Raw genomic sequence first — 27,458 nt, forward strand, 5'->3', positions numbered from 1 at the left:
TTAACTGAACATTTAAAATCGCGTGGTTGGTTTCTGTAAGTACCGTTTAAACAACGTAGAAAGGTCAAAGTTCGATATAAAACGCTTCCGCAGAGCGTATGAGCAATGGTATTTCGTAATAACCTCTATCGTCTTAGAGAACCGTCACTTTGATGGTCTCGATGGTGGAGCAGGCCACCCGCGACGAGCCGGGACAGGGGAATGTGCCGTCCCGCTCATCGGCGTCGCTTATGTCGGCGATCTCACCCTCCGAGCTGCCTCGTCGAAGAGTTTCTTGGCGTCGAAGTAGGCTAACGTGCAAATACTCGTATCAATGGGCATTTTCACAAACTTTGAATTTTGGATATTTACCTGAGTATGGGCGATTGAGGCGGGGGTCCTTTGTTTTTTAGAATCCCGTTGCGTGGTTCCGACCTAAATAAACAAAATGTTGCTTTAAACTGGAAGTGAAGAGAAGCGCATTGTGAAAAAACTAAATTCTTCTTCAATATAATGGTAAAACGTTTTTGCGCTTTATACATATAGTGTAGTGTTGTAAGTCGGGAAATTTTCCGGAAAATGACCGAGGCCTTTTTTCCGGAAAATTTTCCGTATTTTTCCGAAAAAATAAAAAAAAGTTTTCATTCCATGATTAGTCTAATATATTGTTTGCAAATTGAAATAAAGCGGAATTTTCGCCTCATTTTCGAATCTGAAAGTAAAACTAAACCTCTAGACTAGTTTAAACTGATTAACAATGTAACGCTATTAATGTTTTGTAGTATGTTTACTGATATTAGACATTTTATATCGATAAAAAGCTAAAAACATTAAAAACCCTTAAAAGGTAATTTATGTTTATTTTTATTTTTCCGATTTGCGGAAAATTTTAGCAAATTCGGAAAATTTTCCGGAAACTTTTCTGGAAATTAACAACACTAATATAGTGGCTACTATTCTATAGCCGCGAGCGTTTTTTCCCGAAGGCGAGTCGACCGTCGAAGGGTTAGATGAGCAACGGGCTCGATATCTTCGTTCGCGCGAGGCTACTATTGTCGGTATGGGGGATTCTCCGAGAGGTTGTGGTCATTGTACCTTGAACCAAATTGTTTATATAACCTTAGACGTAAGCCTAAATACCGGATTATCGTTGGATATATCTAAAAATGCTATATTTGGATACTTAATGAAATTGGGTATATCATTAATTGAGCCAACAACGTAAAAAATAGCTAAGCCGTTCGTTGGGATGGATTAACTATGATTATACCGTAGAATCCATCCCTGTATCCTGCTAATTTTATTGCCTTTAAACCACTAATAATTTTTAAAAATAATTTACGTATAAAACTATTACTTCGCATAGAAATAATTAAGAATTATAAAAATATTAAATACTGGCACCTATAGGAGCAACAAACACAAGGAGAACGCAGCTAGCCTTTAAACACGCTTACGCAGTTCTGTGTACAAATTTCACTGGACGAGCCTTTACGCTGAGCGTTTTACGGAGAGGGGGAAGACAATTTCCGAATTTTCCCTTCCGACGGCAGCAGGCGCTAAAGCGTCTAACCAATGAAAAATGTACACGAGAAAATGCGCAAGTTTTGACGGATTGCGTTCTCCTTGTGTGGGGTGCTGTATTTGTTGCTCCTGGATGGCACGAAAAGGCTATACTTCTCAAACTCGGGCAATTGAATGACGCCCTCTACATTTTTTTTTGTGAAAAATGGAGTCTATGAATTACAATTTTTTATAATTTACCGTTATTATTCTTATTTTATAATTATAAATAATAATAATTCAGTGAGCGAATGGCAATTAAAACAAATTGTCTTCACATTTTCCGTTGCCATGGCAAAACGGTTGCCCATTGAATAAATTCCCTTTAGGATTTTTCATCCAATCCCACGAGTTTGAACAAAATCGGTGGGTTACACTTCGGGATGTCTCCTTGTAAGACATGTATAGTTAAAAGGAAACCAATAAGAGTAAACCGCAAAGGCGGTAAGCCAAGGTAAACGAACACAAACTATTGTGTTTAGACAATGCTCTCATACATAAGGTGCGTTTAAGTATTGTTCAAACCATACATCAGTGGCTCCGGCCTCCAGTCTCCAGTCTCCAGTCTTCGAGACCGGATACCTGCCATTTCTATGGAGACTGGAGGCCTCTAGTCGGGATGGTGACTGGCCCAATCTTCCAGTGGACACTGGATGCCCAACCTTCCAATGGAGATTGGAGGAGCGAAAACTAGAGACCAAAAGTGTTGCCGACCATACATAATAATAATCAGCTAGGCTAATACTCAAGGCACCACCTTAGACCTAAGTCATCAAGCGACTCTTAAAGCCATTAATTCAGGTGGCCAGGTTACAATGCGTAGGAGGGTGGTGGCAAGCCCTACAAGCCACGCGAGCCAACAGCTCCCTACACTAACATCGGTGGCTCCAGCCTCCAGTTTCAATTATGCTGAGTGGGTAAGTTTTTCTACGCGGTACATTATTTAAGATTAAGATATTTATTAAATAATTTCACCGCAGTAGCGAAAAGTAGTCGGGATGTAGGCCTCATTAAGTGCACTTTAAAATAGGGTCTCAACTCGACTGATTTACCAATGATTCTTATATCTCAAGGCTAATTCAATCAACGTGCTATGATTTTATGAGTCATATGTTTTTTGCGATTTGAAACCTGTCGTAGCATTAACGATTTCACCCCTGGTCATAAATGTCATTTTAGGAGTAATATACGCTACAACATATTGATAAAATATCGAAAAGAAAAAAATGAAAAAATAACATGATGGAAACTAAGCAAGGGTTCGTACAAAATTTCCTGAATTAATTTTCCTGACTTTTACAGGTTTTCGCTGACCAATTTTACAAATTGTCCCTGACTCATTTTTGTAGCATAAATGAATGGTTTAAGGTGGAATCTTGTAATATATTTAGTATGTATTTTTAATACATCTTTAATAAATTTATTTGCCTGATTTTTTAAAAATTACCTGACTTTTGGAATAATTTTAAAATTCCCTGATTTTTTTAAATAATTTCCCTGATTTTATAGGTATTCCAGGTCGTGTACTAATTACTATATCTCTTCCTAAGTAAATTAAATGTTTCTTCCTAAGTAACTTAAATACGTGTGAGGAACTCGCGTCAAGAAGTTCTAAACTTCTAATTGAAAGTTTATACAGGTGGTTCCTTTTCGATTATTCTGGGATTTCGGAGTAGGGTAAGACGAGTAACCCTATGACGTAATTTTACTCCAATTTTGCGGTAGCGAATTGGAGTCGGAGTAAAAACGTTATTCTAAAATGGCTGCCTGTGACCTTTTTAGCAGATAAATTCTAGATAGCTGACGACAAAATCCGATTTACTCTCTTTACACCTCCTTTTAAGAAGGAGTAAAAAGAGTAGGCCTAATACTCCGGAACAAGCGAATAGTTTATGGGCCGGAGTAATTCTCATCCCCGGAACAGGCGAATAAAACGTTTTAGGTTAAAAAGAGTACACTTTTAGTCAGAGAACAGGCGAAAATAAACCAAATAATGTTGTAAATTTATTATGCCTTTTAGGAATGGACCCCAAAAAGAGTCTTTCAAAAAAGATTTCCCAGTTTTTCATTAAATAATGAAATAGAGACATTTTCTGCCATTGAAATACGAAACAGGCAGTCGGTTGGAATGCGAAAAAAGCCTATCATCCCAACTAAAAGGTCATAAAGATGATCAAAAAAATCGGACAGTCCGTGCTACAAGGGGGAGATAGTTCTGGGATGCGCAAACAAGAACCGCAATAACATAAAACTTTTGAATTTTCAATAAAAACCTTAAATTTTAGCTCCGAATTTTAAATGAAGACAAACTAAAGGCCAGTATAAATTACGCCGAGTTATTTACTTGAGTGGTTTTATGCGGAAACAATCAGTCCACGTCCAGTACTTTCCGAATTCTTCAGCTTCCTGCATAGATTGATTGTGCGTGCGGTGGTACTGCGTCTCGGGCAGCGTCAGTGCTGCCACGGCGGCGCAAAACTGCATTCCACTCAGCATCGCCAGCGGAAGAATGCAATGAGTTTTACCCTGACAGCGAAAAAACACACACCAACAAACTGTTTTAACATTCTTAAAGACCTCCTTTGTCTATTAGGCTATGCGATTTTTTTATACACTGTCCCAAACAATAGCTTATTAAAATAAATATTTGAAAGTCTTTTTTCTGCGCTTAAGAAATGTCCGAAATTAAATTCCCGGAACTTTCTAAGATCGATTTTTCGTGGAAATATTTAATGTTTTTTAATCAGCGTAATTTTTTTAATTTAAAGTGTTTCGTAAACGCTATCAAATTTTTTCTGAAAATGTATTTAATTTAGAATCCTGAAATTTTTATTATATAATTAGTAAAAAAGGAACTTTTTTAATTCGTAAGTTTCAGAAAAATCAGAAAATATTTCGTGGTTTTGAAATTTGATTTCGCGGAAGGCAAAACGGTTCAACGAGAAGTGTTGTAAAGCATTGAGATTTAAAAATAAAGTTCGTACTGTCGAAATAGGCGTCTTTGGCCACGTTCACACTATACACGTTGGAAACATTTTAAAACGGTTTCGAAAGATCAAATTGAACCTTTTCGGAGTCAACTGTATTAAAAGGCGTACGATAAATACATTCAACACCAAAATTTTACAATTTCACCTTTCGAAACCGGTTTAAAACGTTTCCAAAGGGTCTAGTGTGAACGCGGCTTTATTCACGAAAGATCCAAGTAGGTAAACTATCTTTTACGAAGGTCATTTCACAAAAATATTGAAAATCTACGTCTGTTTTTTGATTTTCACAAAACATTATTGTAAAGAAATCAAAGCTTCAAACGCTTATTTAAAAAACTTTTACAAGTACCTTATTTCTAATTTTTATAATTTTTTTGTGTGATATAAAGGTCATGAATAGTAAAACGATTTAAGTCCATGGTAAATATAATAATTTAAAATCTTAAAAGGAAGAGACTCATGGATAAAGGTTAGTTAATTCCTTTAATTAAGGAAACAAGTAGATGTACAGAACCCATGTTAAGAGAGAGCTTTCGGCCTCGTGAGGCCTTTATCAATCTCTCTTAACATTGGTTCTGTACACCCTACTTGTTTCCTTAATTAAAGGAATTAACTAACCTTTATCCATGAGTCTCTTCCTTTTAAGATTTTAAATTAATATAAAGGTCAGTTATACATTTAATATTTAAAGGGTCTCTTTATTTATTTAAAACCGCTCTTGAAAGTTAATAATTATTGCCTTTATGCTATAATTATTTATCGGTGAAGGTAATCGAAAATATTGGAAAGGTCAGTCTAAGATGCGGTAAACGAGGTCATCCGACTATCACCAAGGAAGACACCATATTCGCCTACTTCGTTGCAAAACCTCGCCGACCTCGGTTTCAAAGTGGACTATGTGTGGAGAGATCTTGACCGTCACAGCTGTCATCCTTACAGAGGGACCCTATAAATCAAGTACTTCGTGATAAGTATTTGACCCGATGGCACGATGAACGTTCATTTTCGAGAGATGACCATTTCAAAGAGACAAAACAATCACATATAGAGTGAATTAAATTGATCCTGGATTTTCCACATCACCGCCAAAGACAAAAAATAAGAGACGGTACACTCAACGAAAGACGCCAGCACTGTTGCGGCGACTTTCGGCAACTCGTCTAATCAAAAAACAAAACTATTTGATAAATTTTCCAAGCCTTGAGCTGAACACATGACACAAGAGTAGAGATATTTCCATTCTCAACAATCGGAGGACGCGTTGCCATATGGAAACGATGGTTTAACGTTGAGTGTGCAATTTTAGGGTAAACCACTTTGTATGTCTACTCGGGGTCATGTTACTGATCCATTGTATATTCCAAACCGGCTTAATTGGGAAAACTAGGTCCTCCAAAACGAATTAACCGTCGCGTTGGACGATATTCCTTTGATCGATTTCAGACGTGTTCCTTTGCAACATGACGGTGCACCAGCACATCAATATCCTGATTTTGTGGATCATAAATTATGATTTTTTTTAAATTGTTGTCTACACTCCGAAAAACTTAGTGTAGGTAGCACCAACTTGTTTTTTATCATAATGAAAATTAGGCCTATTTAGACAGAACCAACTTTATTTGTAAGTTTTAGAATATGCTCTACAACTTGAGCCATTTTCGTGTTTCACCTATTTTCGAAAAAATGCATTTTTCAAAATCATGAAACATTTTCTGATTTTTCAAAGAGTTCCCTTATTTATAAACAAACACAAAATTCCGAATTATAGATTAAAAAGATTTTTAGAAAAATTTCGTGGGCCAGTGAAACTGAAACACCCCTTATAAAATTTATGATGAAACACCCCTTATAACATTTATGACTTAATAAAATTCACCCTGCAAATGCTCTTAAAATGAAAAAAAAAAGCCATTTTTCAAAATGTAATAAATATATCTGATGAATATCTCTCAAATGTTTCGAAACAAAATAAAAAATAGAGATCCGCGAATGTGACTAAGGGCTAGTTGGAAGGTTTAACCCGATAAACTTTTAAATAATATAACAGCTTCGAAATTCGAAAGAAAAATGGGATGTACGAAGTTCATAAATGTATTAAAATGTGATTCCGGTTTTTTCAAACATCCGCTACCTATCTATAGAAAAATATATCCAGCAAACCCATTTTAATACAAAATTATTATAACACCAAGTACGTATTGATTTCTATTTCGGGAGAACCGCCATTTTGAAACGACCCGGGGCCACCATGGTCCAATTTTAACCGAAAAGGGGGGAAGGAAAAACGTCACCCGCGTACGGTTACGATGACGTCAGAAAACGTAAGTTCTAGAGAACCAATGAGACACCGAAACGATTTGATTGGCGGTTACGGGGAGGAGCATTCTGGCAGGCCGGGAGAAGGATTGCTAGTAATGCTAAAAGTCGTCTCAATCTAATCATTCTTGCTAAAGATAAATATATGAATTCTTGATAATACCAAGAATTGATCTATTTATATATAGAGTTAATGTTTATATTCCGTCAGTGGCGACGCATCATGAACCAGGGGAATCAACTAAAGGGGGGAGGAAATGGAAAGAAGGCGTTATTATTAAACGCGTCACTCACGCGAATGTCCCTCGCGTCAAGAGGACGTAATATTTAGGGAGCCAATAATGCGCCGCCTGGAGTTGATTGTATATTAAGGGGAGGGGCCAGGTTCTTATCCTAGAGCTGCAACGGGTGCGATGGTAAAAATCAACGGAATATAAACATTATCTCTATTTATAAATAGATCAATTCTTGATACCTAAAAAATATAAAAACGGCTATTGTTACGTAACGAATCTTGCGTTGGACAAAAATTCTCTAAATTCAAGAAAAACGGGACTTTTACGAAACTATATTTTTGTTAGAAGCTTATACTACACGTAAAAGCTTTGGTTGTTTGGGAGAAAGAAACCACGACTCAGGGCGGATTATGTTCCTTTGAGACCCTAGGCGCAATTTTGTTATAAGGTTCTTTATGTAAAAGTGTGTTTTTATTTATTCGCTTCGTAATCGGTGGAGGGTCTAGGCGCGGGCCTTTAGGAGGATCATCCGCCACTGACAAGGAGACATCCCGAAGTGTAACCCACCGATTTTGTTCAAACTCGGGGGATTGGTAGACCTTCGTGTATCATGAAAAATCCTAAAGGGAATTTATTCAATGGGCAACCGTGTTGCCATGGCAACGATAAATGTTTTTGACAACGCAAAATATTAAATTTTCCGATTGAAAATAACATGGCATTTTGACCTAAAATTGATCAAAAGTTGATCAATTTTGATGTTTTTTTTTGTCAATTTTGATCTATTTTTTCAATTTTTGGCATTTTCGAAATTTTGCCAGGTTATTTTCAATGGGAAAATTTCCATTTGTTGTTGGCAAAAACATTTATCGTTGCCATGGCAACACGGTTGCCCATTGAATAAATTCCCTTTAGGATTTTTCATGATACACGAAGGTCTACCAATCTCCCGAGTTTGAACAAAATCGGTGGGTTACACTTCGGGATGTCTCCTTGCGAGTGCGACATCAAGCGGAAACAAAATGGCAAGTAGTTACCTGATACATGAGAGGCGGTAGGAGAGCGGGACCCAAGAGACTGATCAGCTCCATGATCTCCAGGCCCACGTCTTTGGCCACCAGAGGCAGCAACTCCCCCGCCCAAATGGGCAAGACCGTGCTTGACGACGATATGGCGATCTTGGAAAGGACATACAACATCAGGGACGCCGTCGTCCCTGCACGCGGCAACAGCAAAAAGAGAGACACAAATTAACAGACTATTCTCTATAGGTTAGAAACGAGCGGGGAAGTCAAGTTTACCAAAGATAAACGACTTGGAATATCCAATGGTAAAATACTAAAGATTAATACATTTATAACACGCTTGCCTTAAAAATTAACGTGAATACAGTAGCTATACGCTTTCGACCCTAAGGTCATTATCAAAGACTACTTGTATACAGGGTGTTTGAAAAGGTTATGCAAAAATTTTAATGAGTTGTAGGGGGTGAGTTGAGAAGTATGCCTGTTTTCCCCCATTTTCCTACGATGAGTTTAAAGAGCGCCAGAGAGCTTCCAAGTGTGGCCTACTTGCCCCTGGAAGTAGGCTGCAACAAGCGCAAAACCAAGCAGCGGGTAAACGTGAAAATTAAGGTTTGGGTTCGTGTGATAGGTAAAAAAGGAGTTTGTAAACAAATCGAGGTAACCAGCGTAAAAAAGTAAACTTTAACAGTATTTAAAGTCCCTGCTGCTGGGTTTTGCTATGGTTGCAGCCTACTTCCAGAGGCTAGTAAACCACACTTTGAAGCTCTCTGGCGCTCTTTTAACTCAAAGTAGGAAAATGGGGGAAAAAACCGGCATAGTTCTCAACTCACCCCTATAACTCCTTAACATTTTTGCATAACCTTTTGAAACACCCTGTGCATCACGTTACAAATCATTTTTTTAAAATACAATAAAATTGCAAGTAAATAAATTAAATAATTTTAAATCCACGCTTTTCTCTGTTTTAAATTTGTAATTAATTATTTATTTAATCAAAGATACCTTTTTATCAATGAATTTATTCATTTTCATTTGTCAAAATTCCTTTCTAACCCAGAGATCGAAAGCTAACTTTTGAAAGGAACTTTAAGTACGAAATATTTTAGCTTCTGCTGATCAAGGTCGGTCGCACTATTGTTTCAAGAGCTTTTGTAGACTTACAAGGAGAGTAAACGAGGTGTTTATTGCCGATTTGGTTCAAAGTCAGGCGTAATGTGAGATATCAAATTTCCCAAAAGGAGAAGTTGCACTACCCATTCGATTTGCCATGGCAACCGAAAATGTTTTGATCACTTAAAACCAAAAAATCTCCATTTAAAAAAGCATGGGATTTTCTCGGTTTCACAGGGTCCTAGCTACGAAAATGTTTAAAAATTTTGAAAATCACGAAATGTGTAATTTGGACCACATTTAGGTAAATTTCATCAAGTTTGGGTAAATTGGAACATTTTTGGGGTAAATTTGTAACAAATTTTGGGTAAAATAAGGAAAAAATCTTATTTTCGTTGTAAGTGGTCAAAAACATTTTCGGTTGCTATGGCAAATCGAATGGGTAGTGCAACGTCTCCTTTTGAGAAATTTCATATCTCATATAGGTCTACATTGCGGCCGACTTTGGACTATATCGGCAATAAACACCTCGAGTACTTTCCTTGTTAGTTTTAGCATAAATTAAAAAAAAACTAATTTATCCTAGAACCAAAACCCCACGGACGCCCAATGAGAAGCGACGTTTTAACTTCAAAAGTCGCCTCTTATTGGTCGTCCGTACAGATTCAGGGCGATTTCGCGTTGGCGGCGTCTGCTTTTTTCGGCGTAGTTTTTATTTTCTTAAAATTTTAGTTCAAATTTTTTCTAATGACTATAAATTGGAAAAATATGTAGTTTTGGAAGCTGAATAGTTTGAAGGTACTTTATTTTCCGATTTCATTAGCCCTTTAAATAATAATTCAATAATGATATAACGAAACTTTGTTCGGGACTTTTCCAAACATGTGACTTTAGCTCTAGTTTTGTTTCATTTTTTCTACAAATTCAAATAAGATTTACTAGAAAATGCAGAAATGCTGACGTGCTACTTCAAGTTCTTCAGAGCAAATTAAATTGTTTTCATAAATTTTGTTTTAAAAATAACATTAGATTTTCATAGTAAATTCAATGGTTTTTATAAATATGTTTTTAAAATTGACATTAGAATTTATCTCTTAAATCGCAGAATTTTAAAAAATGTTAACAGTTTAAAAGGTGATATTTCAAAATCTGTTTTAAATATATATAAGTTGTATAACTTTTTGCGTTCTTACATTTCAAACTTCGAGAGCTAATAATTTGTAACGCGAAAATTTCTTTACGATCGTTTGATCAACGCGTTTGAGCCTCCATGGAAAAAAACCGTAAAAATAATTTAAATTATAAAAATCCCAAAGTAATATAAAAGAAGGGGCATTGTCGATTTTGTAAATGAAGCCAAAGCAGACGAAAAAATTCCCAGTGGTGACATTAAAAATTCCCTTTCTACTGTTTATGCGAAGATTTTTTTATTTGAAATAACTCCGCTAAGGTGGCATATAAAGTTTATCCGTATAGCTCACCTGCGGATATAAACTTGTTATTGTACCTCGAGGAATTTGGTCATTACGTCAACTCACATTCTCCAAAACAGTAATTTCCCAGAGCGCGTTGCGAAAGCAAAATACAAAATAACCCATTTTGTATATGAAACTACCAAATGAGAAGACTAAAGCCGCGTTCACACTTGACACTTTGGAACCGTTTTTAAATGGTTTCGAAAGCTAAAATCGAACATTTTCGGTGTCAACTGTATTAATAGCCACACGATAAATACATTCAACAGTCAAAAATTTAGTGTTGTTAATTTTCCGGAAAAATAAAATGCAGAAAATTTTCCAGAAAAGATTCCGGAAAATTTTCCGCAAATCGTAAAAATAAAAATTTGAAACATAAATTACCTTTTAAGGGTTTTTAATGTTTTTAACTTTTTATCGATATAAAATGTCTAATATCAGTAAACATACTACAAAACATTAATAGCTTTACATTGTTAATCAGTTTAAACTAGTCTAGAGGTTTAATTTTACTTTCAGATTCGAAAAAATGAGGAGAAAATACCGCTTTATTTAAATTGGCAAACAATATATTAGACTAATCATGGAATGAAAACTTTTTTTATTTTTTCCGGAAAAAGGCCACGGTCATTTTCCGGAATATTTTCCGAGCGGCAAATTTTCCGACTTACAACACTAAAAAATTTACAATTAGGACTTTAGAAACCGTTCTAAAACGGTTCCAAAGTGTCTAGTGTGAACGCGGCTTTAAGGTTGAGTATACCTTTAAGGCGAGCGTGTATTTACGGCGCGTGATATCAACCGAAATGGAGGAGTTCAGATGGGGAAAATGATCGTTGAGGGAGTCCAAAAAGAATATTCTCTCTCCGTAGCGAACTTTCATAATTAAAGATAGGGTCTCGGCGGAATGAGACCAACGTAGGAAGCGCTGGCGACTTACCTTGCCGGTTGCCGTAGATACAAAGGCACATGACACCTCCGATGGAACAACTGAGGCAGACAGCGCAGCGGCGGCCCGTCCGGTGCAGGAAGAGAGACACCAAGGCGACGGCGGCGACTTCCGCCAGCGCCGAAAGCAAGAAGGAGAGGTAAAACAAATCGCCCTGCTCGAAAGCGTAATAAGTCAGCCCCAAGTAAACGGTCGTGTTCACGAACCTGAAATGCGGATAAAGAAATGACTTACGACCGGAGTACCTCGCTAATAGACGCGACCTCCGCGACGCGTCCTTATTGGGGTTAGGGGTTTGCGGAGGACGTCTAGGTACGAGGGGTCGGACACTTGAGCAAAATCCCGTACACGTTTCAAGAAATCGGAAAACGAAATCTAAAATCATTAAAAAAATTCACGAAATTTTCCCGCAAAATTTATAATTCTTAAAAGATTTCGAATTCATGACGCGAAATATCTGACAAAATCGTGAAATATCTGACGAAATCGCGAAATATCTGATGAAGTCGTGAAATATCTGACGAAATCGTGAAATATCTGACGAAATCGCTAAATATCTGACGAAATCGCGAAATATCTGACGAAATCGTGAAATATCTGACGAAATCGCGAAATATCTGACGAAATCGCGAAATATCTGACGAAATCGCGAAATATCTGACGAAATCGTGAAATATCTGACGAAATCGCGAAATATCTGACGAAATCGTGAAATATCTGACGAAATCGCGAAATATCTGACAAAATCGCGAAATATCTGACGAAATCGCGAAATCCCTATTAATATTTCGAAATCACAGGGACTTCGAAATCCCGTACGCTTTCTTGGGAATGTCCGACCCCTCGTCTAGGTATCAACGCGGGATCGTAGAAACTTAACCTACCATATCAAGGTGAGAGCTACGGTCTTCTTCCTCAAGTTGGGCGTCTCGAAGAGGTCCCCGAAGCCGTAGCCGGTTCGCGAAGACATGACGCTCTCGTGTTCGCTCTGAATAGCGCTTTCTATCCGGAACCTTCGCTAAGATAAAACTACCCGTTACCAAACAATGATATCTATCGTTTTCTCATTTCTCACACCCCAACACACACCCCCCAAGCGATATCTCTCCGACTTTCTAAAACTTGGTTCCCGTTCTCAGTGAGATATCCTAAGAATGTATTAACGGATAATATGTGGGCCACAAGCACGCAACCGGTCCGACTCGTGACTCCCGGAAGAAAAACCAAATCCCCTTATTTCGTCGATAAGGGTTAAGACAGAAGTAATAGTTGCTTTGTAAGTGTCAATACATTCTTGGGTATACCGTTTTCGACATAACTACAGCCACAGAAACACTAAAGACCTTAAAAAAACAGTTTAAGTTGGTTTGAATGCCAGTTTTGACGAATAAAAACGGGATAAACTATTCGTGTAATCATAAGCCTATAACCTCTAAGTTTGAAACGCGCATAGCACCCTTTGTACCACCACTGGGCGAAAAAGAAGAAATCAGGCGATAGTATCGGCACCTGGTAGAGATAAATTGAAGCTTCTTCCTTCCCCTGTTCTCTCTCTACGCACCTCTCTCTTACCAAAGCAGCTGGCATCATGCATTGCGGGACGCGTTACGTTTCTCTTTTCCGCCACCGGTGAATTTAGCGCTGTACTTTCGCCAGTCGTTTGCTGGAACCAACACTGCCTTTCGATTCAAACTTAGGGTTGATAGGCTTATGGTGTAATCTTGTTTCGAGGGGCCTTTGGTTAAGTGACCTCTAGTCACTAAAGGATCTTAATATCTGGGAATTGTACCAACTCAAATAAACGAAACTGGACGGGCTAACCGCGGTCGAAATACCATCAAAAGGATTAATCTATGACTTCCAAATTAGTAAATTACCTTCGCAAATGAAATACGACCGCGGAAAATATTCCGAGAACGGAAATTGTTTAGAAAGAGAGTCTTTTTAACTTTCGCGGATCGACCTCCGAAAAGGAGAGATACGCGCGGGTAAAGATTGTATTCCCGGGCAGCGGCTCGATTCCCAGGGCATCCATTATCGAATTAGCCAACATCCATCCATCCATTTGGCGGTAGCTGCCAACCCGAAGTTCGGCGAGAAGGAGAAAAGTGCGCTTACCTTGAGAGCTAGGATATAATCAGGCGGGAGGCACTTGCCGTTGGTCTGGGCGACGGACGTAAGCATCTGACCAACCATCTCGTACCTTCCCCTGGATAGTAACCACCTCGGGGACTCCGGCAAGACCCTAGCGGACTACTGAATTATTGGCAACGGAAATGGAACACCCCACCCTAAATTAAGGCCCGACCGCCAACCCGGCGTTTCACGCTAAAAATTTAAGAATTCCTTCGCGTAGATCCGCCCTAGTATTAAGTGTCTCTAGGTATAGACCGCTCCGAAATTCAAAGTATAGTAGCAAACCCAAAACCATTAAAAATAGTTTCCAACAAGAATATTTACGACAAACTAATCGAATTAGACTTCGGAGAAGTTCCGCTGTTCTGGCGAACTAAACGGGCGCGTGCAGGCCCTAATCGTATTATCAGGCGGCTTTTAAGATCACTCGTCCAGCTTTCCAGCCCTTCTACCGGGAAATACTGTTATTGGGAATATTACGGATAACCAATAAGAACGAAACCCGGAAATGGAGAAGGAAGTAGACGCGAAAAAAAAGAAAGTAAATCGATTTGGTAAAAAGTGCGCGACTTACCACCAGTAGAGGAGGAAGGCGGCGAAGGGCACGGAGGTCGAAAGGGCCAAGTGAGACCAGTCTCTGATGAGAAACGCCACTCCGGCTAAGAGACAAACGCCGACGCCCCTAGCGGCGGAGAGCAAAAGCAGAATTCGGACTCTATGGCTCTTACCGGTCAGTTCCAAAGCTATACCAAATCCCCAGACCCGAGGGAGAGACGGACGTATAGAAAAGAAACATTGAAGAGAAATTGCGGTAAAACAAGCTCGCTTTATCCCTGTCCTGTTCCGAAATAGGTTATATTGTAAGTAATTCTTTTCTGTACGGTTTATCTTAACAAATAGGGATCGATTCAGAGATGAACTTTGCTATACAAGGATAAATATTTTAAATGCTAACCCACTGACATGAATTATAACCCGGATTCAATAGGCGCTAAAAATAAAACATCTTCAAGGAAATCACCAAGAAGTAATATTTCCGAGAGCCAGGACCCGCGAGTCACTGTTTATATAGTGCTTCTTAAAATATTGGAAACTTTTCACCTGTAAATAAAACCTCGCGTTTTTGCTAAGCCTTACTATGTAAATAAAAAGCTACCTGGGTAAAAGGAAAATCTTGTTGCATACCGTACAAGTGAAAAGTTTCCATTATTTTAACAAATACACATTTCAAGCAGGGCTTGCCACCACCCTCCTACGCATTGTAACCCGGCCACCTGATTTAAGGGCTTCAAAAGTCGCATGATGACTTAGGCCTAAGGTGGTGCCTTGGGTATTAGCCTAGCTGATTATTATTATACCATTAGCGTTGTTTGCAAGTTCTCTCCCTACTGATTAAAGGTGTTTTCCCTCGAGCTCTTCGGTTTCCCCTTTCCATAAAAAATTGTTGAAGTTAACGGTAATAGCATAAGTGTATAATATTGAAACATAAGTGTGACACTTCCTATTCTTCACATGCAAAAGTTTCACAGACTGCATTACGGGATTCGTGGTCGTTTTGCGTCTGCCTGCTAACGCATCACACGTAGTCCTTGACAGCGCCTCGCTAGGGGGAGATTTTCTTCTTGTGATGACGTCACTACGTTATTAGCTCTCAGTAAAATACTCCCCAAAGTGACAAACTTATGAAACAATATTATAGACTTATTGTAATAGTGATAGCGTTTTCCATTTGATTGCTCGAGATTCGCTCCGAATCTGTCTCTGACGTCATACATGATCGACTAGAGTAAAACCGCAAATGGAACATTACAGTAACATATTCCCCCGCTTTGTTGTATTTCGTCTGCTAGTAATTTGAATATTCGCGTCGTTCTAATCCTTGGTCTGCCATTTTGCGAAAAAATCTAAAAGGAACACGCAAAAATTTGTTCCGTTGATCAGTCGAAATCGTACGATCGGTTTTGGTCAATCTCGGAGCTCCCGAAATGGAACACGTGAAACTTGATCGGAGCAGATCCGAGCACGCAAATGGAACATATAAAACGTTGATCAAAGCAATCAGAGCTCTCTAAAGTAGTCAAATGGAAAACGCTACGAGTGTAGGGGGCTGTTGGTTACTCACCACGCATTGTAACCCAGCTCTCTGAATTAATGGCATTAGCTGATAATTATTATTTATTATTTTTAGCACTTTCGCCTCGCAGCAAGAAGAGCCGGGCAGTGGCGGCTTAAGAAGGCTGGGTCCCCGGGGCGGTGGCAGTGTTTTGTGACACCCCCCAGGACTATGCAGAAGTTTTCACCGGAACGTCTTCTTCAAGTTTAATCGTTCTGTTGTGCACCCCCCCCCCCTCGAGCTTCTCCGATGGCACCCTTGGCTACCCTGGTACCCGGGGCGGACCGACCCCTCACCCCCCTTACGCCGCCACTGGAGCCGGGTTCGATCCCAGCTTGTGGCACTGGGTGAAAACTCGGAACTACTCTCTCCGTGTTGAGTTGCGAGTTATATCCCCACTGGTTAAAGGGGTTTTCCCCCGAGATCTTCGGGTACCCCTTTCCTTAAACTTGTAGAGGTTAATGATAATAGTGAGTGTAGATAACTGTTGGCTCGCGTGGCATGAAGGGCTTTCCACCACCCTCTTACGCATTGTAACCCGGCCACCTGAATTAAAGGCATTAAAAGTCGCTCGATGACTTGGGCCTAAGGTGGTGCCTAGCTGAGTATTTTTATTATAACAATAATTATATACACTCTTTTATATCCTTATTTGTGAGAGCTGCCATTTTATTACAGGTCTGATTTCAAATAGCGCATGCAAGGCTGCTTCACGCGGTCAAGTGCACGCGACGTCTCGAGCTGATGAGCACGTGCAGGCCCTCTTGCCTGTACTATTTTAAATAAGGCCTGTAATGAAATGGCCGACTTCGTACAAGGAATACGTCTCTCATAAAAGATATCTTTTATACTTCTGATATAATTTCCCTTTTAAGATGGTAAAAGGAAATAAAAAGTTTGAAAAGGAACCCTCAAGGCCATCGAACTATAAAGATCATATTATTGCGCTCTAAAGAAAATAAATGTAAAAGTTTTCCTATTCTCAAACAAAAAATCTCGAAAGTTATTTTCCTTTCAAGATGTACAAGAAAAATCGAAAACTTTAAAAGGAATTTCTTAAAACGCGAAAAGAAATATCACCCGGTTACTTTAAGGGTTTTTTTGCCGTATAGGGTCGCTAGCGGTTTTTGGGGACAAAGAGTGCCGACGGGGAGTGGTATTATAATTAATAAGATCATAAGATTTTAACCCGTGAGGGGTAGGATTTTTATCTATTAGGAAAAAGAGTTGGAATTCTTACCCAGTTTCCCCGGAGTGGAAATGACAGAGAAGGCGGTTAATCCAACGCCGAGCCTAATCAGAGAGAAAATTCCGAAAGATGGCGCGAAAGCCGCCGCGATCCCCATCGACGACTGCAAACTCAGAAAGATGAAGAAACAGATTCGACGCCCGAACCTAACGCCGAATTCAAAAACACGCTTTTGATTAAAATTCACAAATCAAGATTTTTATCTATAAAATAAGTTAAAAAAAAACCGATTTTTTAAACAACCAAATAAAGAGATACGCTGGCATCATACGATTATAATTAATTCAAGAACCGATTTACGCGAGGGATAAGATGGAACTAGGATGCAGATGCCGCCTTCTATTGACCGAAATCGAAAGTATTTATAATAACTTTCCCAATTTATATCTACTTTTGTAAAATACTGTATCGCGAATGTTTAAGCTAAAATAAGTAATTTTTTTATTATATTAATTATTGATGATTTAAATTTAATAATATATATAAATGAAATCAACAAAATAATATAAATGAAATGTAATTAATATGCTATATATTAATATAAAAAAATATAACGTATTTATACAAATTATATATTTGTAATAATTAGAATAATAATACTTATGAATACTTTTAAAGATTATTAAATAGAGACACGAATTATTGCGTAAGTTAAAAAAAAAACTATTTTTATTACATAAATAAAATATTCATACAATAAATAATTAATGCTTTTATTGTATGAATATTGTAATTATGTAATTAAAAAAAAAGCTTTTTAATAACAATCAGCTAGACTAATACCCAAAGCACCACCTTAGGCCTAAGTCACCAAGCGACTTTTAAATCCATTAATTTAGGCGGCCGGGTTACAATACGTAGGAGGGTGGTGGAAAGCCCTTCATGCCACGCGAGGCAACAGCTCCCTGCACTAACTATTACCGTTAACTTACGCTATAATTTGTATCTCTATTTAATAATCTTATAATCTGTTAGCGTAAGGATAGAACAAGTAAAACTGTTTTAAACCTTATGAATACTATTTCGTATTTCTTTCAAGAGATGGCGCTCTAGACCTAAATATGAAAATGGAGCCTGAAATGGGGCGTCGGTAGCACCGGAGCAAGAAGTTACAGTTCCAAGTTCTTTAATAGAGTTTCAGCAAACCATTACTAGACGTAAACGCGAACTGTCTACGTTTCTTTCGGACGTATGGGTCAAAATTTCGTTCAGTAAACATTGTTTCAAATTTCTCACGTTTCGCGCTATCTACATGTATGTTTCAAATAGGATACATCTCTCTAACTTTGAAAAAAAAAAAAAGGTGTGAAGGCCGCGAATCCCCACGATGCACCCAATAAAAGTTGATTTAAAAAAAGAGATAGGCAACATTTTGTTTGCTGTACGACCTAACTAGTTAAAATAAATGGCCTTTGTTGTTACTTTCACTCGTCGTCTGCTTTTTCAAATGCCGGATTTCGGTGTTCCCGTCATATAAATTTCCCGGATCTGGCGTAGACGTTCGCGTTTACGCCTAGAAATGGTTGGCTGAAACTCTCTATTGCGTAAATCGGTTCTTGATTAAGTGTGTCTGTTTACCTTTAAATCTAGGAGCATAAATACATCCGCCCCCCTGACAGGAGTGTCAGCTTAGAAGATATCGTTTAGGGGAGACAAAGCAGATCTCAAATTTAACAGATTTTCATAGGCCATATTTGGTAGTCTGCTTATTTTTAGCGCTTGAAAATGTATTGGATTTTTGGTGGGGGACCGTTACGAGCTGTAAGATGGCGGCCCAGGGGAATTATGGCGTTCGACGCGCCTACTATATATATTGAATGAAACTATTTTTTAGATAGTTTTTTTGTATTTTTATGGAATATGGTCCTTGAGTCGTGACTCGTGATAAACATATTTAAAATTCGAATGTTTACTTAACAATTTTTACCTCTCCGAAGGGGTTATACAATCACCGTGTCTGTCTGTGGGTCTGTCTGTCTGTCAGGCCTGCGAACGCGTTCGCATTTTCGGTGCAAAGTGTAATCACTGCGTGCGCAGTTTCTCGAAGGGTTGGCAAAACCACCGTGTGACGGTGAGCGTTAACGGATGCATTTGCGGTTTGGTTTGGATGGTGTTTTTTCGCTCACCGTCGTGACGGTTGGTGTGTTACGTTTTTGTAATGTTCATGCGTAGGATGTGAGTGTTGAATTTGTTGTGTTTGTGTTCTGATGGTCGTGCATGTTGAGTTTGTTGTGTTTATATGGGCGTTTTCTCTCCAACTTCTTCTTAATGATTTTGGGACGGACCGAGTGCTGAGTGTAACGCTACCTCTCAACGTCCAATGGCAGGGTTTCCACCAGTTGTACACGGTATTCGTCTTAGTATCAATTTGCGATCGCATCGGGCGGGATTTGAACCCGAGACCTCCTGCTTGACAGGCGGACGTTCTACCACAGAACCACCGACACTTGTTACGCCTTATTGAAAATTAGACCTTCAGCTTTATCGGAAGCGTATTTAATAGAGTAGGAAATTTTTTGTTTAATTGAAATAGAATTGAAATTGAAATTACTGTATTGCATCGAAGAAATTCTAATTTAGCGTTTCTCTATTGATTAAAAACAAATGCGCCACCCAGGTTTCGAACCCAGACCATTCGGCTTCGCAGTCGTGCGCTCTACCACAGAACCACCGATAGCTGCTTAGGTTCACTGAAATTAAGACACTCATCGTAAGCATAATAGGTAATAAAGTCTTTTTTTATTAATGAATTTATGAAGGCCTAATCTGGTTTTTTTATTAATGAATTTATGAAGGCCTAATCTGGTTTTTTATTAATGAATTTATGAAGGCCTAATCTGGTTTTTTTACGAATGAAATTTTAAAGGTTAAATCTTGTTTTAGCGCAGTCAGCCGAGATAAGAGGGTTAAAGGGTAGACCCTGTGGGTGGTCCACTTTGTTAGTTTTTTGTTATTTATTTACAGGTATTATTAACGACCTATATATAGTTGTGTTAATTCAAAGACGATAATTTATTGCTTTAAGAGCTGGCGGTTAGTCAAGTGGCTCTCTGTGCTTTGTTGATGGTAAGGTTTTTGCTTCTTGTAAATATATTTGATGTGGATATTTGGATATCTACGATTTCTAACGCAGTCAATGATTTCCTGGGTGTGTGAGTCATTATATGATATTGGAAATTGGACGGCATTGGTCTTTTTCATGCGGTATGTGTCACAACGTCAACTGGAAGTCTACGAGTGTTGAAATAAAATGAGCGTTAAAGATGCGGCAAGTATTTCGTAAGCGAGAAAAATACAATTACCATCTGTAGATATTTATTTCATTAAAATTTGCTTAGTATTATATTAAACTGATAAACATGTACTGTAAAAAGGGTTAAATTCAATTGTGCATTGTTTTAGTAAGTCTAACTCGCTGTTGTAACTACTTAATTTATAATATTCTGAATAAATTAAACTCGATTGTTTCATTTAAATTATTTAAATTAAAATTAAAATTTTATACCGGGCAGGGTTTGAACCGAGAATACGTTTTTCGTAAATAACTCTGAATTGTGGAGATATCTTTGGGGGTCGTGTCGAGAAATTAATACCACTAGGGACCATTCTTCCGAGGAGAGGTATATTTTGGCTTGCAAACTTGTTATCTCTAGTTTTGATAAATAGTTTTGTATATATATTGTAATAACTTTTCGCCGCTCTTCTTTATCGCCTTGACAATGACACAATGTTGTGTCGAAACTAGTCGGCTTTGTTTTTATTTATTTTAAATAAATAACTAATTTTTACTTACGCATTAAATTCGTGGTTTTTTTATTCTTAATTCAATGAAATAGGAGTGTAGAGGTTAATAATTATGTTACTTCATCACATTGTTTATTAAATAAACAAGTCTTTGAAAAATTAGGCGGAGGAATGTGTATTAGGCTTAAATCATATATTTCTGAAATAGCCTAGGCTTAGCGATTTAGTAAACGTATTGTAACCCGGCCACCTGAATTAAAGGCTTCAAAAGTCGCTTGATGACTTAGGCCTAAGGTGGTGCCTTGGGTATTAACCTTGCTAGCTGACACTAGGCTAAGCCGTGGTAAACATTTTTCGCACTTTAGGAGTAGAGGCCCGTTAGTAGCGTCCCCTGCATTCTAATTTTAGTTATTTATAATTAAAATATAATTTTTAAAGTACGAAAATAGTATTTTAAAACCGCAATTTTTGCTTTAGTTATAATTATATTATACTTACATTTAAAATAATAATAATGATTAGTACTTTCCCCCCAATGGGGTAAAAGGCCAGTCATGGACCAAGAATCTAAGGGCTCACTGTTCAGGATTTGAAAAGCACGCGTGAATACTGCGAAAAGGAAAATCACGGATAATTTTAGTTCAATGTGGACAAACTTGGCGTAGCTGAAGTCGATTTCCGATGTAGTTTCGTAGAGAAAAGCTGGAGCGTTCACGTTCAATTTTGACCAAATGGCGCCGTTGTTGTGGGTTAAATGATTAGGCTTAGTAAGTTATAGAACTTTTATTTTTGAAATTGGTTCTTTAAAGCAGCGGTTCCCATTTTTTTTGCTATGGAACCCTAAATTATCCACCTAATTCTGGCGGAACCCCAACTAATTTTTTTTACTCATTTTAAAGTCTTGACACAAACAAAGATGGCCGCGCTGCGAATTCTCGGAACCCCTGTGACCCTTTTACGGAACCCCAGGGTTCCGCGGAACACCTTTTGGGAACCGCTGCTTTAAAGGTTTAAGTAATGGTGTTAAGTAAAAATAATAATACAAATAACAATCAGCTAGGCTAATACCCAAGGCACCACCTTAGGCCTAAGTCATCATGCGACTTTTAAAGCCTTTAATTCAGGTGGCCGGGTTACAACCAGCAAGCCGCTTATGGTTGAGGTTTTTATTTTATCAAATTCACTGGAATCTATTTCATTTAAAAATTTAATTCAATTTCTCGCACATATACTGTTACCTAAGCCCCGACTAAGCCTCTCGTAGTGATAGATGAACCGAACTCTTGAAGCGCTTCAAAGCGGCTGGTGTACCTCAGTAAGCCTTCCGATTTAAGCCACGCCTACCGTGTCCAAATATCTGAAACAGTGAGTCCCTTTAGATTCCTGGTCCATGGGCCAGCAGTACGTAACGGTCCCCCTTCTTTAGTACGTATGAAAGTACACCGAGTTCTAACCTGTCTATATAAGCCGTGGTGTAAGTATTTTAACAACTTACCAGTTTCATTTATTTTACGTTTTATTATTTTGATACGCAATAGCTTTACGTATATTTAAATTTAGTAAATTATTAACAATTAATATTCCTAACCATTAATTCTAAAAGTTACGCTTAACTATCATTATATTAAATCATTTCATTATATTAAATCATTCCATTATATTAAAGCATTTCATTATATTAAATCATTTCATTATATTAAAGCATTTCATTATATTAAATCATTTCATTATATTAAATCATTTCATTATATTAAATCATTTCATTATATTAAATCATTTCATTATATTAAATCATTTCATTATATTAAATCATTTCATTATATTATATCATTTCATTATATTAAATCATTTCATTATATTAAATCATTTCATTATATTAAATCATTTCATTATATTAAATCATTTCATTATATTAAATCATTTCATTATATTAAATCATTCCATTATATTAAATCATTTCATTATATTAAATCATTTCATTATATTAAATCATTTCATTATATTAAATCATTTCATTATATTAAATCATTTCATTATATTAAATCATTTCATTATATTAAATCATTTCATTATATTAAATCACTTCATTATATTAAATCATTCCATTATATTAAATCACTTCATTATATTAAATCATTCCATTATATTAAATCATTTCATTATATTAAATCATTTCATTATATTAAACCATTTCATTATATTAAATCATTTCATTATATTAAATCATTTCATTATATTAAATCATTTCATTATATTAAATCATTTCATTATATTAAATCATTTCATTATATTAAATCATTTCATTATATTAAACCATTTCATTATATTAAATCATTTCATTATATTAAATCATTTCATTATATTAAATCATTTCATTATATTAAATCATTTCATTATATTAAATCATTTCATTATATTAAATCATTTCATTATATTAAATCATTTCATTATATTAAATCCTTTCATTATATTAAATCATTTCATTATATTAAATCATTTCATTATATTAAATCATTTCATTATATTAAATCATTTCATTATATTAAATCATTTCATTATATTAAATCATTTCATTATATTAAATCATTTCATTATATTAAATCATTTCATTATATTAAATCATTTCATTATATTAAATCATTTCATTATATTAAATCATTTCATTATATTAAATCATTTCATTATATTAAATCATTTCATTATATTAAATCATTTCATTATATTAAATCATTTCATTATATTAAATCATTTCATTATATTAAATCATTTCATTATATTAAATCATTTCATTATATTAAATCATTTCATTATATTAAATCATTTCATTATATTAAATCATTTCATTATATTAAATCATTTCATTATATTAAATCATTTCATTATATTAAATCATTTCATTATATTAAATCATTTCATTATATTAAATCATTTCATTATATTAAATCATTTCATTATATTAAATCATTTCATTATATTAAATCATTTCATTATATTAAATCATTTCATTATATTAAATCATTTCATTATATTAAATCATTTCATTATATTAAATCATTTCATTATCTTTTGTTATGGGTCTATACTACTCAAACAGTTTTTAAATTTGGAAAATTCCATTGATTCAGTATTGACCATTTTGTTTTGTAAGTTAAGATTTCTTGTCTTTTCCTTCTGAAAATAGCCACTTAATTTCCGTATTTTTTCGCTAGGGGTGCTGATAACGTAGTCAATTCCACAAATAGCTCTTATGAAATATAATTATATTGACTTATGCTAGCACGAATATTGCAAAACAATTCATAGTTTTTTAGTCCCCCTTCTTTAGTACGTATGAAAGTACACCGAGTTCTAACCTGTCTATATAAGCCGTGGTGTAAGTATTTTAACAACTTACCAGTTTCATTTATTTTACGTTTTATTATTTTGATACGCAATAGCTTTACGTATATTTAAATTTAGTAAATTATTAACAATTAATATTCCTAACCATTAATTCTAAAAGTTACGCTTAACTATCATTATATTAAATCATTTCATTATATTAAATCATTCCATTATATTAAATCATTTCATTATATTAAAGCATTTCATTATATTAAATCATTTCATTATATTAAAGCATTTCATTATATTAAATCATTTCATTATATTAAATCATTTCATTATATTAAATCATTTCATTATATTAAATCATTTCATTATATTAAATCATTTCATTATATTAAATCATTTCATTATATTAAATCATTTCATTATATTAAATCATTTCATTATATTAAATCATTCCATTATATTAAATCATTTCATTATATTAAATCATTTCATTATATTAAATCATTTCATTATATTAAATCACTTCATTATATTAAATCATTCCATTATATTAAATCATTTCATTATATTAAATCCTTTCATTATATTAAACCATTTCATTATATTAAATCATTTCATTATATTAAATCATTTCATTATATTAAATCATTTCATTATATTAAATCATTTCATTATATTAAATCATTTCATTATATTAAATCATTTCATTATATTAAATCATTTCATTATATTAAATCATTTCATTATATTAAATCATTTCATTATATTAAATCATTTCATTATATTAAATCATTTCATTATATTAAATCATTTCATTATATTAAATCATTTCATTATATTAAATCATTTCATTATATTAAATCATTTCATTATATTAAATCATTTCATTATATTAAATCATTTCATTATCTTTTGTTATGGGTCTATACTACTCAAACAGTTTTTAAATTTGGAAAATTCCATTGATTCAGTATTGACCATTTTGTTTTGTAAGTTAAGATTTCTTGTCTTTTCCTTCTGAAAATAGCCACTTAATTTCCGTATTTTTTCGCTAGGGGTGCTGATAACGTAGTCAATTCCACAAATAGCTCTTATGAAATATAATTATATTGACTTATGCTAGCACGAATATTGCAAAACAATTCATAGTTTTTTTGAACAAAAACTAAGCTATTTTTTATCCGTATTCTAGTGAAACAAACCTTCAGAAAGTGAACCCCAAACTAAAAACTCAGCTTTACAATATAGAGGTTAAGCAAAGCGCTCTAGAAGTTATAACTACGTCGGGAGTACCTCGAAATTGGAGGAGAAACACAGGGCTGGTGCTAGGATTTTTGGCCCCAGGTAATTTTTACTCCAAAATTTGGTTTTTTGGAAATAGTGAGATAATTTTAGTTAGGCACCCGTTCCGTCGGGCCCCTTTCGGAGGCCCGGGTCCGGGGTACTTTTGCCCCGCTTACCCCCCCCCCCCCCCAACGCCGGCCCACATACTTTAAAATCGGTTAAGCGCGCTTTCAGTTCGCCGGCTAACGCAATCAAGTACATTTGCAATCGAATTTTAACAAATTGCACATCTTTCGCTAACACAGGGTACCCGAAGAATTAAAAACGTAGTTTGAACAATACTAAAACAGGCGTTATGTATGAGTATGAGTGGTGTCCAAATCCAACTATTTATTTCGTCGTGTGCCCGGGTGCACCGCAAATGTCTCTCTTTGTATACTCGTACTTATTTCGCCAACAATAATGTAAGCCTCGTACCCTAGATTCGAAATAAAAGACTCGCGCGAACTCAATAGCGTTTACAAACTACTCTCCGGAACTCCGAACAAAATTATCCACAGGCAACCGACTATAGATAAGGCTACGGCAGCGATCGATGGAAGCCAATTTTTCGGAGGTGACGTGCCGGAAGTGGGTAAACGCTTCGATACAAATCCGACAATCGGAAAGCTCTCAGAATTCGAATCTAGGGTACGGAGTTCTATATTATCTTTGATAGTACAAGGCCTAGGCGTACATGTATTTCAATTCAAACAAGTACTTACGCTTTTAAAATAATAAGTTGTCATAGCTCTGTCACGATTTGTTGAGTTGAAAATTATAATGAACAGTAATTTTATTTAAACACTAGTTAGTGTAGGGAGCTGTTGGCTCGCGTGCCATGAATAGCTTTCCACCACCCTCCTACGCATTGTAACCCGGCCACCTGAATTAAAGGCTTTAAAAGTCGCTCGATGACTTAAGCCTAAGGTGGTGCCTTGGGTATTAGCCTAGCTGATTATTATATAAATATATTACGATGCGTACACGTAAGGTCGACCGAAATATTCGACTCCGAAGTGCAAACGGGGAAAGTAAACCGTTTGAATCCCGACCGAGGGGCAGGTCACTTCCTTGATTAACGACGCACCCCTCAAAAGATTAAATCCGATTTAATCGTGATTATTTTGATTAAATTCAATTTAATCACGATTAAGTTGATTAAATCGAGTTTAATCATGATTAGAATGTTTTAATCTGATTTAATCACGATTAAGTTGATTAAATCGAGTTTAATCATGATTAGAATGTTTTAATCTGATTTAATCATAATTAAGTGATTAAATCTGATTAAAATGATTAAATCTGTTTAAAATGATTAAATCTAATTAAAATGATTACATCTAATTAAAATGATTAGATCATGATTAGAATGATTAAATCTCATTTAAATGATTAAATCCTGATTAAAAAGATTAGACCATGATTAGAATGATTAAATCTCGTTTAAATCGTGATTATATTTTCTAATCTTGATTACCCTGATTTAATCACGATTACCCTGATTTAATCATTTTACTATGACTAAGACGCACCCAAAATGGAAGTGACCTGCCCCTCGATCCTGACGTTATTATTCAAACTTCTAGAGTGCTCTGCTTAACCTCTCTAATGACATTTCGCAAACACAAATTTCAAAGTCTTTTACCCCGCATTTAAATTCAAACCAACCAAAAGAAACGACAGAAAAAAACTAATTTGTCAGTTTTGCGTTTTTTTATTTCTAGTGAAATAACCCTTTAGATTCGAGGTCAAACAAAAGATAAACAAAAAATAGGAGAGAGAAACGAATAAGAGAAATATGAAAAATACGAACTTGTAAGCGAGGAGACAATAGAGGCATTGTCCTACGCAGCCCCCGATGTGGAAGAGTGACAGCGACAAGGAAGGGAGCCAAGACTCTTGACACACCAAATC

General features: G+C 35.9%; 1 protein-coding gene across 3 annotated transcripts; it reads right to left on the minus strand.

Moving 5' to 3' along the window:
* LOC149926555 (carcinine transporter-like) lies at nt 1–27,458 on the minus strand. Of its 3 annotated transcripts, XM_090158657.1 has the most exons (10): nt 27,358–27,458; nt 17,133–17,287; nt 14,354–14,522; nt 13,762–13,896; nt 12,528–12,661; nt 11,635–11,849; nt 8,122–8,300; nt 3,887–4,068; nt 352–414; nt 1–290 (listed from the first exon to the last, which is right to left on the minus strand). In XM_090158657.1, exons 4-10 carry the CDS (start codon nt 13,837–13,839, stop codon nt 134–136), a joined length of 1,008 nt encoding a protein of 335 aa, XP_090014783.1. In that variant the 5' UTR covers nt 13,840–13,896; nt 14,354–14,522; nt 17,133–17,287; nt 27,358–27,458; the 3' UTR covers nt 1–133. The 3 variants fall into 3 exon arrangements, with proteins under 3 accessions (XP_090014783.1, XP_090014784.1, XP_090014785.1); XM_090158658.1 differs by lacking the exons at nt 17,133–17,287; nt 27,358–27,458 and having other exon boundaries at nt 14,354–14,541; XM_090158659.1 differs by lacking the exons at nt 14,354–14,522; nt 17,133–17,287; nt 27,358–27,458 and having other exon boundaries at nt 12,528–12,656; nt 13,762–13,824.

The sequence above is a fragment of the Leiobunum rupestre genome, chromosome 9 (genome assembly GCF_980474605.1).
Source record: "Leiobunum rupestre chromosome 9, qqLeiRupe1.1.hap1, whole genome shotgun sequence".
Classification (NCBI taxonomy): Eukaryota; Metazoa; Arthropoda; class Arachnida; order Opiliones; family Sclerosomatidae; genus Leiobunum; species Leiobunum rupestre.